The 17,142-nt window shown below is 37.4% G+C and overlaps 1 protein-coding gene across 1 annotated transcript; it reads left to right on the top strand.

Moving 5' to 3' along the window:
* The first annotated feature begins 8,418 nt into the window (after positions 1–8,418).
* LOC108947482 (uncharacterized) lies at positions 8,419–10,453 on the top strand. The gene has a single exon (XM_018775521.2). The coding sequence runs from the start codon at positions 8,594–8,596 to the stop codon at positions 10,274–10,276; it is 1,683 nt and encodes a 560-aa protein (XP_018631037.2). The 5' UTR covers positions 8,419–8,593; the 3' UTR covers positions 10,277–10,453.
* The last annotated feature ends 6,689 nt before the right edge of the window (positions 10,454–17,142 follow it).

Genomic DNA, 17,142 nt, shown 5'->3' with positions numbered 1-17,142 from the left:
CTTAGGTTTCCACAGAGATGCCTCTGTATTATTTGACCCTGGTTCCACTTATTCATATGTGTCTTTGTATTTCACTCATTTTCTGGATATGCCCCGTGAGTCTCTAGTTTCATCTGTTCATGTATCTACTCCAGTGGGTGATACTATCATTGTAGACGTGTATATCAGTCATGTGTGGTGACTATTGGGAGTCTGGAGACTAGAGAGGACCTCTTGTTGCTTAGTATGGTCTATTTTGACGTGATTTTAGGTATGGATTGGTTGTCTCCATGTCATGCTGTTCTATATTGTCACGCTAAGACCGTGACGTTGGCGATGCCGGAGTTGCCGAGGGCTGAGTGGAGCGACTCTATAGACTATGTTCCCAGTAGAGTGATTTCATACTTGAAAGCTCAGCGGATGGTTGAGAAAGGTTATCTATCTTATTAGTCATTTGTGAGAGATGTTAGTGTAGAGGCCCCTGCTATTGATTCCGTTCTGGTGGTGCGAGATTTCCCGGATGTGTTTCCTGCATAGCTACCAGGCATGCCGCCTGATAGGGATATTGATTTCGGTATTGATTTGGTGCCGGGCACTCAGCCCATTTCTATTCTTACATATCGTATGACACTAGCGGAGTTGAAGAAATTGAAGGAGCAGCTTCAGGAACTCCTTGATAAGGGGTTTATTTGGCCTAGCGTGTCACCTTGGGGTGCACCAGTTCTATTTGTGAAGAAGGATGGTACTATGAGAATGTGCATTGATTACAGATAGTTGAACAAGGTCACAATCAAGAACAAGTATCCATTGCCGCGTATTGATGATCTGTTTGACCAGCCAGGAAGAGCAAGCTCAACATCTGAGGATTGTGTTACAGCGATTGAGGGAGGAGAAACTTTATGGAAAGTTCTCCAAGTGTGACTTTTGGCTCATTTCTGTAGCGTTCTTGGGGCACGTGGTGTCCAAGGAGGGTATTCAGGTGGATCCAAAGAAGATAGAGGCGGTGCAGAGTTGGTCCAGACCGTCCTCAGCCACGGAGATTCAGAGTTTTCTTGGTTTGGCTGGTTATTACCACCGTTTTGTGGAGGGATTCTCATCTATTGTATCGCCCTTGACTAAATTGACCCAAAAGGGTGTTCCTTTCAGGTGGTTGGAGGAGTGTGAGGAGAGTTTTCAGAAGCTCAAAACTGCTTTGACCACGACTCTAGTTCTAGTTCTACATCAGCTTTTGGTTCTTACATAGTGTATTGTGATGACTCATGGATTAGTATTGGGTGTGTTATGATGCATGAGGGTAGAGTGATTACTTATGCTTCGTGCCAGTTGATGCCTCATGAGAAGAACTATCCTGTCTATGACCTTGAGTTAGCAGCTATTGTTCATGCCCTGAAGATTTGGCGGCACTATTTGTATAGGGTCAATTGTGAGATTTACACTGAACATCGAAGTTTATAGCATCTGTTCAAACAAAATGATCTTAACCTGCATCAACGGAGGTGGTTGGAGCTTCTTAAGGACTATGATATCATCATTTTTTACCATCCTAGGAAGGCCAATGTGGTGGCCGATGCCTTAAGTCACCAGGTGGAGAGTTTCGGAAGCTTAGCATATCTTCCAACAGCAGAGAGGCCACTGGCATTGGTTGTTCAGGCCTTAGCTAGCCAGTTTATTAGATTGGATATTTCTGAGCCGAGTCGAGTATTGGATTGTGTGGTCTCTCGGTCTTCTCTTTATGATCGTATCAGGGAGCGTCATTGTGATAACCCCTATATGCTTGTCCTTAAGGACACGGTCCAGCACAGTAATGCTAAGAAGGTCACTATTTGGGATGATGGTGCATTGAGGATGCAGGGCAGGCTATGTGTGCCCAATGTAGATGGTTTGTGTGAGTTGATTCTCTAAGAGGCTCACAGTTTGCGGTATTCTATTCATCTGGGTGCCGCGAAGATGTATCAGGACTTGAGACAACATTACTGGTGGAGAAAAATGAAGAAGGACATAGTGGAGTATGTAGCTCGGTGCCTAAATTGCCAACAGGTGAAGTATGAGCATCAACGACCAGGTGGGTTGCTTCAGAAGTTAGAGATTCCGGAGTGGAAATGGGAGTGGATCACTATGGATTTCATTTTTGGGCTTGCACGGACTCAGTGGAAGTTTGATGCAGTTTGGATGATTGCGGACCGGCTGACCAAATTACATTCCTGTGATGACTGCTTATTCTTTTGAGCAGTTGGCTCGAGTGTATATCCGCGATATTGTTAGGCTTCATGGCGTATCGATATCTTTCACCTCTGACTGGGGTACATAGTTCACATCACAGTTCTGGAGGGCTGTGCAGCATGAGTTTGGTACTCGAGTGGAGTTGAGCACAGTCCAAGCGCACTATTCAGATATTAGAGGATATGCTTCGTGCGTGTGTGATGGAGTTTGGAGGTTCGTGGGATCAGTTCTTTCCTCTAGCGGAGTTTGCTTACAGCAACAGTTATCAGTCGAGCATCCAGGTGGCACCATATGAGGCTCTGTATGGTAGGCGGTGTAGGTCTCCAATGGGTTGGTTCGAGCCGGGCGAGGCTAGATTATTGGGTACAAACTTGGTTCAGGATACTGTGGAGAAGGTTAAGGTGATTCAGGATAGACTACGCATAGCCCAGTCCAGACAGAAGAGTTATGCGGATCGAAAGGTTCACGATGTTGCATTCATGGTTGAAGAGCGGGTCTTGCTCCGGGTGTCACCTATGGAGGGTGTTATGAGGTTCTTAAAGAAGGGCAAACTGAACCTGAGGTTTATCGATCCATTTGATGTATTGCGACGTGCTGGGGAGGTTTCGTATGAGCTTGCCTTGCCTCCCAGTCTAGCAGGGGTTCATCCAGTATTCTATGTTTCTATGCTCCGGAAGTATCACGGCGATCCGTCTCACATATTGGATTTCATCTCAGTCCTGTTGGATAAGGATTTATCTTATGTTGAGGAGCCGGTGACGATCTTGGATAAGTAGGTTCGAAAGCTGAGGTCGAAGAATATTACTTTGTTGAAGGTTCAGTGGAGGGTTCAGCTGGTCTAGGAGGCGATTTGGGAGACCGAGCATGATATGCGTAGCCGTTATCCTCGTCTTTTCACCACTTTAGGTATGTCTCTATGTTCGTTCGAGGACGAACGATTGTTTTAAGAGGGGGAGGATGTAACGACCCAGTCGGTCGTTTTGAGTGTATTAGCCTCGATCCCCTTTTTACTGTTTTCCCCGTATCTGTTTCTGCTTATGTGACTTTCCAGAAGGTCTTGTTTTTGGTTTCGGAGTATTTTGGGACACTTAGTCCCTAAAACAGAAGCTTAAGTCTCAGGATTTTGACCGTAGTTAAAAGTGTGTGAAGACGACTCCAGAATGGAGTTCCATCGGTTTCATTATCTCCATTGGGTGATTTTGGACTTAGGAGCATGTCCGGACTGTGAATTTGAGGTCTGTAGCTAATTTAGGCTTGAAATGGCAAAAGTCAAATTTTTGGAAAGTTTGACCGGGGGTTGACTTTTTGATATCGGGGTCGGATTTCGATTCCGGAAGTTGGAATAGGTCTGTAGTGTTGAATATGACTTGTGTGCAAAATTTGAGGTCAATCATACGTGGTTTGGTAGGTTTCAGTATCGTTTGCGAAATTCAGAAGTTTAGAAGTTCTTTAGGCTTGAATCCGCATGTAATCATTGTTTTGATGTTGTTTTGAGTGATTCGAAGGTTCGACTAGGTTCGTATTGGGTTATATAACTTGTTGGCATGTTTGGTTGAGATCCCGGGGGCCTCGGGTGGGGGGGATTCGGGAGGTTTCAGACTTGGTTTGGATTTGAAAGGGGCAGCTGAAGTCCTGTTGTTGCTGGTGTAATCGCACCTGCGGAGTGGGAACTGCAGGTGAGAGCTCGCAGAAGCGGGAATGGGACCGCTGAAGCGGCCAAGGAGGAGTTGAGCTGAAGCCACAGGTGCAAAGATTTTCCCGCACCTACGATGGTCGCAAAAGCGGGCAGTTGGGCGCAGGTGCGAGTTTTAGCCACAGATGCGATGGGTTTCCGCACCTGCATAGGCGCAGATGCGGTCTTGAAACCGGAGGAGCTGAATCTGGGATTTTAAGTTGAATCCACACCTGCAATGGATTTTTCGCAGGTGCGGCATCGCAGATGCGACAGTGGGTCCGCAGATGCGAAAAGTCTGGGAAGAATGTTTAAAAAGTAAGGATTCACGAGGTAGCTGCCGACGTCTGCAGACCTTGTCTCTCCTTCTATGTTTTCTTTCTTTCCTGTATTGATACTTAGACACTGTTTTTACTAGACTGGATATCTAGATGCTTATGACTTGGTGACACCCCGATGTTTGGGGCTATCTTTCTGAATTTTATTTTGAATTCAACTCAGATTTTTGTAAAAATTCCTAGTATGAAAAAGCTTGATTTTTTTTTTTGAAATATTGAAGTATTATTGAAAGGTCGGCTTGCCTAGTACCATCGATAGGCGACATCACAACAGGTTAGAGTTTTGGGTCGTGACATAATAAGAAAAAGAAGAAGTTGGAACATTTGGTCTAGCATTATTTAATGCAACTTGATAAGCATTATAAATAGTTTGAGCATTAGAGCCTGTTTGGCCAAACTTCTTGGAGGTCAAAAGTACTTTTTTTTGGTCAAAAAAGTACTTTTTAAAAAATTTAAGGTGTTTGGCCAAAATAAAAAGTACTTTTGGCCAATAGGAGAAGTAGTTTTTCTGCTTTTGGGAAGAAGCAGAAAAATTTAGCTTTTTCCAAGAATCAAAAGCAAAAAATTAATTTATTCAAGACAAAACTATCCTCACCATAAATATATATTTTCCAAATTATCCTTTAATTTTTGTATAATAAGTATATAGATTGTTATTCAAGTAATTTTATTGTTTTCTTTTTCTTATAGATATGTCATTCACAGTAAATAGTGATGAGCATGTTGACGAAGTTCTTACAAATGAAGCAGATGACGATGATGATGTACTTGATTTGGTAATTTTCAGTATAGCTCTCACATCAAAATATTATTTAAAATTTTGTCTAAAAACTCCATGCAGAACTTCTCCTCATACAGGATTTTATTTCATCAAGGAGATACTTGAAAGGCATGATAAGAGATGTTATGAGATGTTTAGGATGGAAAAACATATATTTCTTGACTTATGCAAAACACTAATTGAACAATATGATCTGAAAGCAGTAAGAAAAATGACCATAGAGGAGATGGTTGCTATGTTTTTACTAGTGGTCTGACATGGTGTAGGGAATCGAATGATTCAAGAACGATTCCAACACTCTGGAGAGACTGTTAGCAGACATTTTCATCATGTTTTGATAGCATGTTTGAAATTGGCTATGGATATTATTAAGCAAAAAGATCCAACCTTTTCTGATATTAATCCTAAAATAAGAGAGCATGACAGGTATTGATCATATTTTAAAAATTACATTAGAGATATAGATGGCACACACGTGCCTTGTATTGTTTGCTCTAAGGAACAAATCAAATACATTGGTAGAAAAGGCTTCACTTCACAAAACATAATGGCTGTATGTGATTGGGACATGTACTTCATATTTGTATGGTCTGGGTGGGAAGGTACTGCACATAATGCTAGAATATTTGATTAGGCACTTAGAAGGCAAAACCTTAACTTTCCTCATCCTCCATCAGGTAAGCAACACTAATACTATACCTTGTGTTATTTTAATATGTAGATTTTATTTGTATTCATCTAAATTAACTCTTTTTTACTTGGTGTAGGTAAATATTATTTAGTTGATTCAGGCTATTCAACAACGATGGGTTATTTAGGACCGTATAAGGGTGAGCGATATCATCTCCCAGATTTCAAGCGCAACTCTAGTTTTACAAATCCAAATGAGGCATTTAATTTTTTTCACTCCAGTCTTCGATGTACAATTGAAAGAACATTTGGAGTATGGAAAAATAGGTTTTCTATTTTACGCTCAATGCCATCTTTTAAGTTTGACAATCAGATTCATCTTGTTACAACTACCATGGCTATACACAATTTCATCCGACGGCATTCTTCTACTGATAAGGAATTCAACTATTATGCTAATGAAGACATTACTGCAGAGATTGAGGAAGGAGATGTTTCTTCTGGTATTCCTTTAGAAATGCAAGACAAGTCTTCTACTATTGTGGAGGCGTTACGTGATAGAATTAGAGATGAAATTATTGAGAAGTATTATGATGTGTGAGTGACTTTGCTTATTATTTCATGGTTGATTATCAATATATAATAATTTATGGAATAAACTTTAAGTCACACTGAATGACGTATTTTGATTATTCAAATCATCGTGTAAATAACAAGCAATTATACTAGATAATATTATTGCTTTGGTATAACTATATATGTTACAATGATTTAAATATTTAGTATGTATGCTTACTTTATGTTTATATTTTAATTAAATTAAATAAAAAAATAATAACAGTCTCTTATAATAAATATTTAAATTTATTTATTTTTTAAATAATTATAAAACCTTGGTACTATCCTTTTTGGTAATTTAACACTCAAAAGCACTTTTTATAAAGATTGGCCAAACGTTGGCCAAACGCAATTTGTTTATCAAATATTGCAAAAAATACTTCTTAAATGAATTGGCCAAACACATATTATTTTGTTTCAAAAGTACTTTTAGAAAAAGTACTTTTCAAAATAAGTAATTTTTGGCAGCTTGGCCAAACAAGCTCTTATTCTAATTGAGGCTATTGCTTTCGGAGGTTTAGGCAACTCATCATCTTCAAGTGCTAAACCATTATAAACAGTTTCATACCAAAATTGAGTACCTCCTAATTTCATACAAGAATTTAGCAAAGCAGCAACACCATAAATATGGGGAATAGGGAAAAAATATTTTTAAAACTTTTTTCTCATAGAATCAATAGCAAGTTTATAAATTTCTCCACCCTTTGAAAAATGAACAAATAAATTTTCAAGTTCTGCAATATAAACTAAATAGTTAGAAATAGTCGGATAATATTAACCAGAAAATTCATTTGTAGCAATACAAGTTTTTTCTAAAAAATCAACAAGCATTTTAACATTAGCACATTCCCCATTCGTAAGGTGCTCGTCATCATCACTTACATGTGCATTAAATATTGAGTTTATGGGGTTTCTATATTCATATGCAACAACCAAACTTTCATACATGTAATTCCATCTAGTTGGACAAGGTTTAGGAATCTTTCTTTTTCTTAAGCCACATTCATCGCATCTTTTAAAATATTCTCTAAGTCTACTTCTACGGTTTGAATGAAAAAGCCAGTTAAGAACCATTTTAACCTTTTCAATTTGAATATTTAAAATTTTTATACCATCACCCACAATTAAATGGTAAATATGACAAATACATCTAACATGAAAAATATTACTAAATGCAGGATTTAGCGTAGTGGTAAGCAAGTCTATAACATTTATGTTATTAGTAGCATTATCCATTGAAACCGACATTGTTTTATCACTAATGTAAAAATATCTGCAAATATCCGTAACTGTGCTAGCAATAACTTCCCTGTGCGACGTGAAACAATTATTCTATAAGCAATTATGCGCTTTTGCATTATCCAATCCTCATCAATCCAATGACTGATAAGAGTAAGGTAATCACAGTCGTTGCCACTTCTACCAATATTAGTTGTAATAGCAACACGGCAATTTATATGAGTAAATAAATAGCGCAAATATTGTTCATATTCATACTTATATTTATAAATATCGCTATTTACGGTTGTGCGAGAAAAACCTTTATAAGTAGGATTAAATTTATTTCTAATATAATGCACAAACGAAGGGTTAGAACGAAAACTATAGGGAAAAAGTATAATTATAAAAAGTTTGGGGTTAAAACAAAGTTGGGGGGGTTAAATGACTATTTTTAAATACCCAACGACTATTTTTTAAAGCCCAACAACTCTTTTTTCAAATAGCCAAACGAATATTTATTTTTAAAAAAAATTTACCGTTGGGCATGTTTGACCCGCCAAGAGACCGGTCCCGGTCCTTTGACGGGCCAAACGGTCCCTACTTAAGACCAGCCCAAGCCCACCTCTAACGATTCTATCAGCCCATTTAGCCCACTTAGCCCGCGGTCTCGGGCCCGGACTGACCCGCTTGACATCTTTAACTTATATGAAAGCCAAGGTCTCGTCTAAAATATAATTTTAGCTGGTGAATTATGTGAAACATAAAAAGAGGAAAGGTTAAACAAATAATAGGACTTGAATTTGACTTCCATTCATGGTGTGTATCATGAATGAATAGAAAAAGTCGAAAGAAGTTGGAAAAGGTTAGTTATGGAAAAGAAAAAGAATTTATGTTTGTGAAATCTTCGCAAAAGGCAAGGCGACTACAAAACTAAAATCTTTCTTTATTTCTACTTTAATATCCGCTACCTTTCCCTCTTCTCTTTCCTCGTTTTTGCTTTTCACTTTTGACTTATTAGCTTCTTAGCTTTAGCTTTTTCAATAATTTCACTTGTCTTCTGTTACTTCAAGAATTAGAATCAAGACTTCAAGCAAGAATCAGTAGTAATATCAGTTGACACCGGACGACAAGAAGATGCTGTGCGTGCACTTTGACAATAACAATAACAAGTTGGAATTCAGTTATTTAGTAGGCCTTTCTATATGGCTACCGGCTATTGCTCTGGTTTATCGTGTGCTGAAATTTCTTCTTCTGTTGCTAACTCATCCTAAAGGTACATCACTGCCCAAAGGGGAGATAGAAATAGCTAAGAATTTTTTTTTTGATGCTTCTCAAGCAGATGATGAAAAGAAATACTCTAGTGTGAAGAATAGAGAAGGACATCAAACTGTTCAGTACAGATTTAGGCAGAGACAGAAAAAGGTACAAAGAGAATCAACAAGTAAAGAGAAATCAGACTCTGGGGTTTTGGATTCTAAATTAGTCGCGAAGGAAGAGGAAGGGTGTGTGTCGAAACTACCTCGTGTTCGTGATGGTGATCTAGAGCATTTCAGCCACAGACACCCTCTGCTAAGATTCCATCTCCGAGGTACAGAAAATATAAGATGCAACATGTGTACTTTTATAATATCCGGAGTGGCTTATGGTTGTGATCACTGTCGTTACTTTCTCCACGAGGTATGCTCTAGCATTCCTAAAAGAATTAGGCATGATTTTCATCCCATGCATTCACTTACCCTTTGTCCTATTCCCTCAATCTCTCTTTGTTATTCCAAAGTTGAGAGCGAACTGCTGGCTGTGGCTGAAAAGAGAGGTTTTGGGACTGAATTCCGTTGTGTGGCATGTGGATATGACAACTCTTACCCTCAAAAGTCACTCTTTGCTTTTTACTATCATTGCGATGTGTGTAATTTTGACCTTCATCTTGAATGTGCTTCCGTACCAACGACATTGATCCATAAGGTTAAATATCCACTTGATCTCTTCACTATCTTTCCACTAGAAAGTGAAGGTGCAGCCCTGTTTTGTGATATTTGTAACCAAGTTATGAATAGGGAATTCTCTTGGCTTTTCTACAATCGTGAGTTTGATTACATCTGCCATTTTGAGTGTGGTGCTGAAGAAGAATTTAGGCTAATAGGGGATGCCGGTTTCCTATCTGAAGTCCAGAAACTATTGGTTCTTCAAACAAGTTTCCCTGGCCAAAAACCAAAGGTAAAACAGTTAGGAGAAGTTGCACACTTCAGCCACCGCCATCCACTGAAAGCCATCAAACAGATGAATGAGGCATCAATCATGAGTTGCTGCATATGTTCAAACAAGTCTTCGTCCGGTTACATTTGCCAGCAATGCAATTACTTCATTGACGAGAGCTGTTTCCAACTTCCACCAAAGATTCGACACCAATATCACCCGAATCACACCCTCATACTCGTCAGCTACACTGATCATCCAAATATCCACTGCACAGCTTGCAGCCAAGAAGTTGGTGCAGCATACCATTGCTCTGCTTGTAAATTCAGTCTCCATCGTACCTGTGCTGGTGCTCCCATGACATTAACCCTTGGCACAAACAAGAAAGTTAGTTATAAGCTCCTCTATTCGTATCCGTTTGAGGGTGAGATGGCTGTTATCAATTGCAGTGCTTGTTCCAATAAGTTAAACTCAAAGCAGAGCTTCTTGTACTACAATTTCGACCTGGATGAAGTGCTCGATGTCCAATGTGCGCTTAATAGAGAAGCTGGCACTTATCCTACTAAGTTCCGTTTAGCTAGTGAAAGACTGAAAAGCATTAGAATAGGGGAAGACTACTCCTGATTGCATGTAGTGTAACTACAAAGTTTTACCTATTTTATAAGTATTAGTAGTAACTAATGTCAGGAAGGTATTGCCTATCTAGTATGGATATTATTTTCTTTTTCCAAAAGAGAATGATTTGCAAGAACATCTGTTTATTTGTTATATTTTGAGGTCTTGCAGCTGCGATATTCCCAAGGGTTTCTACCACATTCTACTAAAGACATCAGGTAGCTCGAGAATTTAAACTTGATTAGTTCAACTTATATGTTCACTTCGCACTAATATTGGGTTCATTGAACCCACTGATTTTATGTTACATCCGCCCGTCACCATGACCTTTTCACCGGTGATCTGATTGTTGCAATCTAGATTGCATGAATGACTCAAATCTGAAAATTTACTTCAGTTGTCCATATTATCTTTGGACTGTCTTATCGTCTTTTAGAAACTGTGGCTTTCCTCACTCGGGTGACTAGGTCGCCAACGCTAAGTATTATTTGCCGCATAACAATGACAACAACTATTTTTCAATCTCGAGCTAGTGACCGCTATGTTTCATTTCATTTCCATATTTAGGTATGTTCAGACATATTCTGAGAATTCTTCATAAATTGAAAAGTTTAAATTGGCCAGTGAGGTTATCGAGAAACAAGATTTGTTTAAGCATTTTGTTTCCTTTTGTTCAAGACCCACAATCCACCTTTTTTTATGCAAGCTAAAATTGGCAATGTGAGTAAGCTCTCAGACAGATAGGTTAACATTGACTAGTACAAGAATCAATCGTTGGTTATCTGAGGAAAAGCTAATGAGTTTGCATCTGACAAATCACAAGATTCTATGTGTAACCCTTCCAAAATTAAGTTCATCATCTCTTGTGTCCCGTCTCCTTCACACTTCCAAAATGCTACCCCTAACAGCTTTCTTGCCTGAATCATTTTGTGAACATAGAAAAACGATTTGAAAATTATACGAATGTTTTATAGATTAGTAATTCATACTGAATGTAATATAATATAACTAATGGAAAATATTTACCATTTTTTATATCAAAGGTGTAGCAGGGACCTCAATTGGTTGAGCTGGTTCACTCTCACAACTGATATAATTCTTCCATTCACTTTTTCTAAATTAGGTCCTAGAGAATGCTTTGCTGATATACTGTGCCCTGAATAAAATCCAGACTTGTTCAGTTCCTCTGTCAGCCACCAATAAGAAATAAAGGGAAGAAGAACGATTGATTACCAAAAGTCAAAAACTAACACTATTTCGAGCAATCAAGTCCTGCGTTAATATGGATGGCTAGACAACTTTCAGTCTATTAATCAAAGTCATAAAAGTAATTTTGTAAAAACAAAATAACACAACTATGCCCATACACAAAAAAAGAAGGCCGAAATAAGCTAAATCCAATACATGAAAATACAATTAGGATGCCATATTTATAAAACTAGTCTTAGGGTACGCGCTTTACGTGTGTATCTTACACCAGTAAAATATAATTTTTTTAAAAATATTACTAAAATTTTTAGTAAACTATGTGTTTGATTTAAAATAAAAATTAATAAAAAATATATAAATTCTTGAAAATGATGACTACTAAATATTTTATTTAGTTGGCTCAATGAAAAAAGAATTCTTTACATAAAAGTTCTTAGATGCCTTATTATAGTTTCTGAGGACTTCTATACAAATATCTTATGAAAGAATATCATTATTTCTATGATCTAATACAAAATAAATAAATAAATAAATATGTAAATACTATTACCAACAAATATTTGTCAAATAAAATAAATTTAAAAAAAAATGAATTTCTATGCCATTTTCGGATTGAAGAGGTTGAAGTTATACTCATAGAAAAAATTGATAAGAGGAAACGTAACGTCTAAACGACTTATATTTTTTACATCAAACAATTTAATATAGAACATAAGGGAAGAAACCATATTGAAGTGGTGATCAAGTTAGGAAAATTCTGAGAAGTCTACCCACTACTTGGCAGACAAAAGTGATTACACTTGAATCACAGAATTTGAACAAATTATCATACGATGAACTTCGAGGAGAACTCATAGCCTTCGAAAAAATACATCTCAAGAAAACAAACCAAGAAGAAAAGAAGAAAACAATGGCTTTCAAGGCTACAACTGAAAGAGTAGACAATGATATTGATGACGACCTTGAAGCTCTTTAAGATAAAATTGCCATGGTATCAAGGAACATGGATGGTTTAATGAGGAGATACATGAACACAAGAAGAGGCAGAATACCATCCAGGCAAACTAGGAAATATAACGAACAAGACAAAAATGATGGCAAATTCTATGAGTGTGGAAGATTTAGGCATGTTCAAGCTGAGTGTCCTGATCTTAAAATAAAGGTTTCCAGAGGTTTTAACAAGAACAAATCATTTGGAAGCTGGAGTGATGAAGACAGTTTAGATCAGGAAGAAATATCAAATCTATGTTTCATGACAATTCTGGAAAACGACATGAACAAGCTCTCAAGGTGCTGGACAGATGAGGACATTTCAGATGACGAAAGCAAAGATGACAATGAGAACTGTTTCATAGCACAAGGTGAAACAAGCGAGGTAAGATCTTATAACTGTGAAAGATGTAATGAATTGCAGGATATTCTTTGTTGATAACCAATTTTCCCCTCATATTTTTAAAATATATATATATACTTTCAAAAATAGTATATTTGTATCATCATTTAGTTTATAAACCTATACAAGCATTTTTTCATAATTTTCCATAATTTTTAAAAGTTTTAAATTAATTTCTTTCTGCATTTTATTGTATAAATATCCAATAATTTTCCTTAAAATTATTTTTATGATGATTTAATTATCTGAACTTATTGTTTACACCAAAATGTATGTTTTATAATATTGTACTCCATTGTTTTATAATTACATTTGCATTTTAAGATAATTGTATATTTTGCAATAATAGCCTATATTCATGTGCCTAAATAATTTTTATATTTTTATAATGACAGGTTATTATTTTCAATCATTTTAGTGCACAAATAATTATTTATTTATTTATTAATTACTTTTATAAATTATGTTTTGATAAATATTGGATATTTAAAAACTAGCCCCAATTTCTAAATAATTTCGGACCAAATAAATGGTCCAAAACCCCAATACCCTAGCCCAATAACCCCAGTCCAAAACCAACAACCCCTTAACCCAAAAACCCGGTCGGTACTCGTTAATTGACCCGCCCCACTCATTATTTTTAATCCTGGCGGTTGATCTCTCAAGATCAACGGCCCTTGCTATTTCTCTCCCTTTTAATTACCCTCCCAGAAACCCTAACCCATAATCCCATAACCCGCCGCCCTCATATTCTCTCAACCTCCCCTTCCTCTCTGAAGAACCCTAAATCCGCCGCCCTTAAAATCTTCTCCTAATCCTACTGAATATAGGGTTAGATTTTTACTTCTTGCCGTATTCGACCCCCTTTTGGTATTGGCTATTGTCCTATAGTGCTTGCCTAAACATGGCAAACAGATCTCTTCAAAATCGAACCAAAATTGGTTCAAACCCTTGATTTTGAGTATTATTCTGTCTATATTCGTCCTATGCTACTGTGAGTCCGATTATTTGTTTATATTCTATTGATTTTCACTTTTCCTAAAAATAAGGGTTTACAGATCCCTTAAATTGATTTTTTGACTGATTTGCATATTTATTTACCTTATTTGTTGTTTAATTCACTCTCTCTCCCTTGTTTGTTGTTCGATTTTACTACTATATAAACCCATACCATATTCCCTTCTAAAGGACTTCAATCGCTAAAATCACTACTGAAAAATTAGGGCTTTGCTCTGTGTTCATTCATTCTCTTATTTTTGGCTCTTGGCCGGCTGAAAGCCAAAGCCACCGGATTTCCTACTTTTCTGGCCTTTCTTGGGTGTGAGCACTACCCTGGGTTCTTTGAAACCATTGGGAACTTGATGCATCTGGGATTCTAGGTCATATTGCTTGTTGTTGAGCAATAACTGGTTAGTTTCTTAACTTTCACAATGTTTATTGCACTATGTTCTAATTAGCATATCTATATTTTCTGAAATTGCATGACTTGATATAATCCCTTGACTCCCTTAATGTATGATTCTGCCTATAGCATGAACTTTTCTAGAATTGTCTCATGCCTAAACTATTAGTTCTAAAAATGTGTTTGTATCTAACTTAGGCAATTTGGACAGTTTGAAGCATGTTTAGCTTAATGTGTTGACAATCTGAGTGTTTGCATCGGCTGTGTGGCCTAATCTTGTTTCCTGCCTGATTCTGAATTTCTTAGTGATTAATTTATGTTATTAGAATGCCCTAATCTGTTAAAGCCTTCACTCTAGTTGTAATTTGCTCCTATGACTATGTTTGTCACTCAGTATGTTCTCACTCTGGTCAATTCTGTACCCCTAGCAATTAAGTGGAACCTCTCAGACTAGTTTTGCCTAAATTATGATTCTGCTTGCCTCATTAGTATAAGTTGTACTGTTTAAGCCCTAATGTTTAGCATAATTTGATCCTTAGGTTTGAACTTGTTGATTTAATGACAACTGTTTGTCTTGCTGGTCTAATGTCTCTTTGCTCATTAACTGTGTAATCCCAGAAGTTTAATACTCCTTGCCTCTTACAAATATACCCTGCCCCAATGTGTTATGTGACAACTTGAGCATCAACTAGTTTCTTGAACTCATGCACCGCCTGTGTTGATATGTTCATTATGTGATCACTTTGTAGTGTTTGACTCCAAAAAATGTAAATGCACTTTTCTAATCCTTGTTACTTTGCTACTATTTTCATTAGTTGTTTCCCTGTTCTGAGTCTCTAATTCTTGGCCGGCTGAAAGCCAAGGCCTCCTAAAACTTCTCTATCAACCTCCCTAGTGTGAGCACTGCTCAGGGTCCACTTTGAGACCCCTGTGAACTCTGACACACTAGGACCTGAGGTTCTTGGCCACTTTCTTCTTGACTGCTCAATTCTGTCCCTCTCTATGCCTACTGAATAAGCCAATTGGCTTGTGTAAATGACTGTTTTCTGAATCTTTTGATCAACTGTGGTTGTTGGGTATCATCCAAGTTCTCTTGTGATTTCTGGGCTGTGTTGAAACCTGTATGGATACAAAACTAAAGTCCTGGCTGGGCTGGGTACACTTTGGGCCTGTCTTAGGCCCACTATAGTTATTTGTATTGTTTTATTTTGTAATCTTATTCAGTATTGGGCATGTAATAATTCTGTAATAACAATTGGGGTATTAGTAAAAATTGGGAAAATGGGTCTATTATAATATTTTCATGAAAATGGTAGAAATCATGCCTATAGGATCTCAGTGTTTAATTTGTTCAACATGCTTTGCTTCTATGTGTTTTGTTAGATAGCATGCCTATAGGACATAAATAATCTCACCTGTTCTCATGTTTCACTCTCACGTTATTATCTTCCTACTATACTGCAACACAGTAATTATTCGTTCAAATTGCCTCATGTTAGATATCATGCCTATAGGATTACGTTAAGTAATAAATACATTCTCTTTATAATATTCACATAGATGTCATGCCTATAGGACTGTAATCGAATTAGCTACCATTACTGCCATTTCCATTAAATTGCTTGCCTAGAAATCATGTCTATAGGAATAAAAAGATAAATAACTAGTTTCAATTGCCAATTCCTAGAAATCTTGCCTATAGGATCCTACTGCTCGCCTAAAAGCGTGTTGACAAAAACAAACGCTGGCAATTTTGAACTACCAACTGTCTCACTGCTTTACTGTGCAAACAATTTAGAAAGCATGCCTATAGGATTTGTAATACTCGCGATATGCAAAGCGACACTTCCTGTACGTTTAAAATCCATAATCACCTAGAAGCCATGACTATATGATTTAAGACTCTATTAATTCTGAAATTGTCACCTGCATAATATGTAAAACCTGTTTGCGTGCATTTGTTTCTTACATGTGGAGGCCAACTTGAGCCATTTAATGCCCTTATGTGCAGTCCTACATGTTTTTGAATGTCTCTTAGATTTATCATTTGAGTAGCCTAAGTTAAGTCTAGAACCACCCAAAATAGAGGTCCAAATGCCTCCTGGGCCATAGGCATGGGACGGGTAGTGCACGCATAAGGCACGATTTAGAATCAACTAGTGCGCTTTAGGTAAAAACTTAAAGATAGTAATTGTGTAGCAGGAGATAATAGTCTGCGCCTGCTGAATAATATTAACACCCCATCTCAAGGGAGTTACAGAGTATTATTTATGTTGCACGGGGTGATCTTTTAGGCTAAAAAACTTAGGACCCCCCATCTTGTCTTTAAATTAATTGTTTGTACTTACTCAAAGTCTTTTAATTATGAATTTTCCCAAACTTCTTGCTTTCTCTGTCTTTGTTTGTCTGACTAATTCATATAATTCGAGCTCGGTTGGGACCCACAGTTGTGGACCTCGAAGAGTGCCTAACACCTTCTCTTCGAGGTAATTTCGAGCCCTTACCCGATCTTTGGTGGCATTGACTAGTTAAACCAGAGTTATTTGCAAATAGGTTCCCTAACGCACCTTAAAAATCGTTAGGTGGCGACTCTCTCTTTTAACACCTCCTTAAAAGAGTTGTCATGTGTCAAAACCCGATTTTGCGAGAAAAGTTGGCGCTTGATGAGTGTCGAAACCCGATTTGACAACGTGTTATTTTACCTTTGTATAAAGCATGCTCCACATCATATTCCACTCGTGCGTAATTAATACCATAGTGGCGCTTGATGAGTATCCGCGCTCTTCCTAAATTACCCTTTAAATTTGGAAAGGCTTATTTACAGTAAAACTAGTTGATCAGCGGTGCAGTCGACGGTTTCGTGCCTTTTCC

The sequence above is a fragment of the Nicotiana tomentosiformis genome, chromosome 12 (assembly GCF_000390325.3).
Source record: "Nicotiana tomentosiformis chromosome 12, ASM39032v3, whole genome shotgun sequence".
Taxonomy (NCBI): Eukaryota; Viridiplantae; Streptophyta; class Magnoliopsida; order Solanales; family Solanaceae; genus Nicotiana; species Nicotiana tomentosiformis.
This window is presented reverse-complemented; position numbering and strand designations above follow the sequence as displayed.

Coding starts and splice junctions, on each gene's coding strand:
- LOC108947482 (XM_018775521.2), top strand. CDS start 8,594: ATGCTGTGCGTGCACTTTGACAATAACAATAACAAGTTGGAATTCAGT.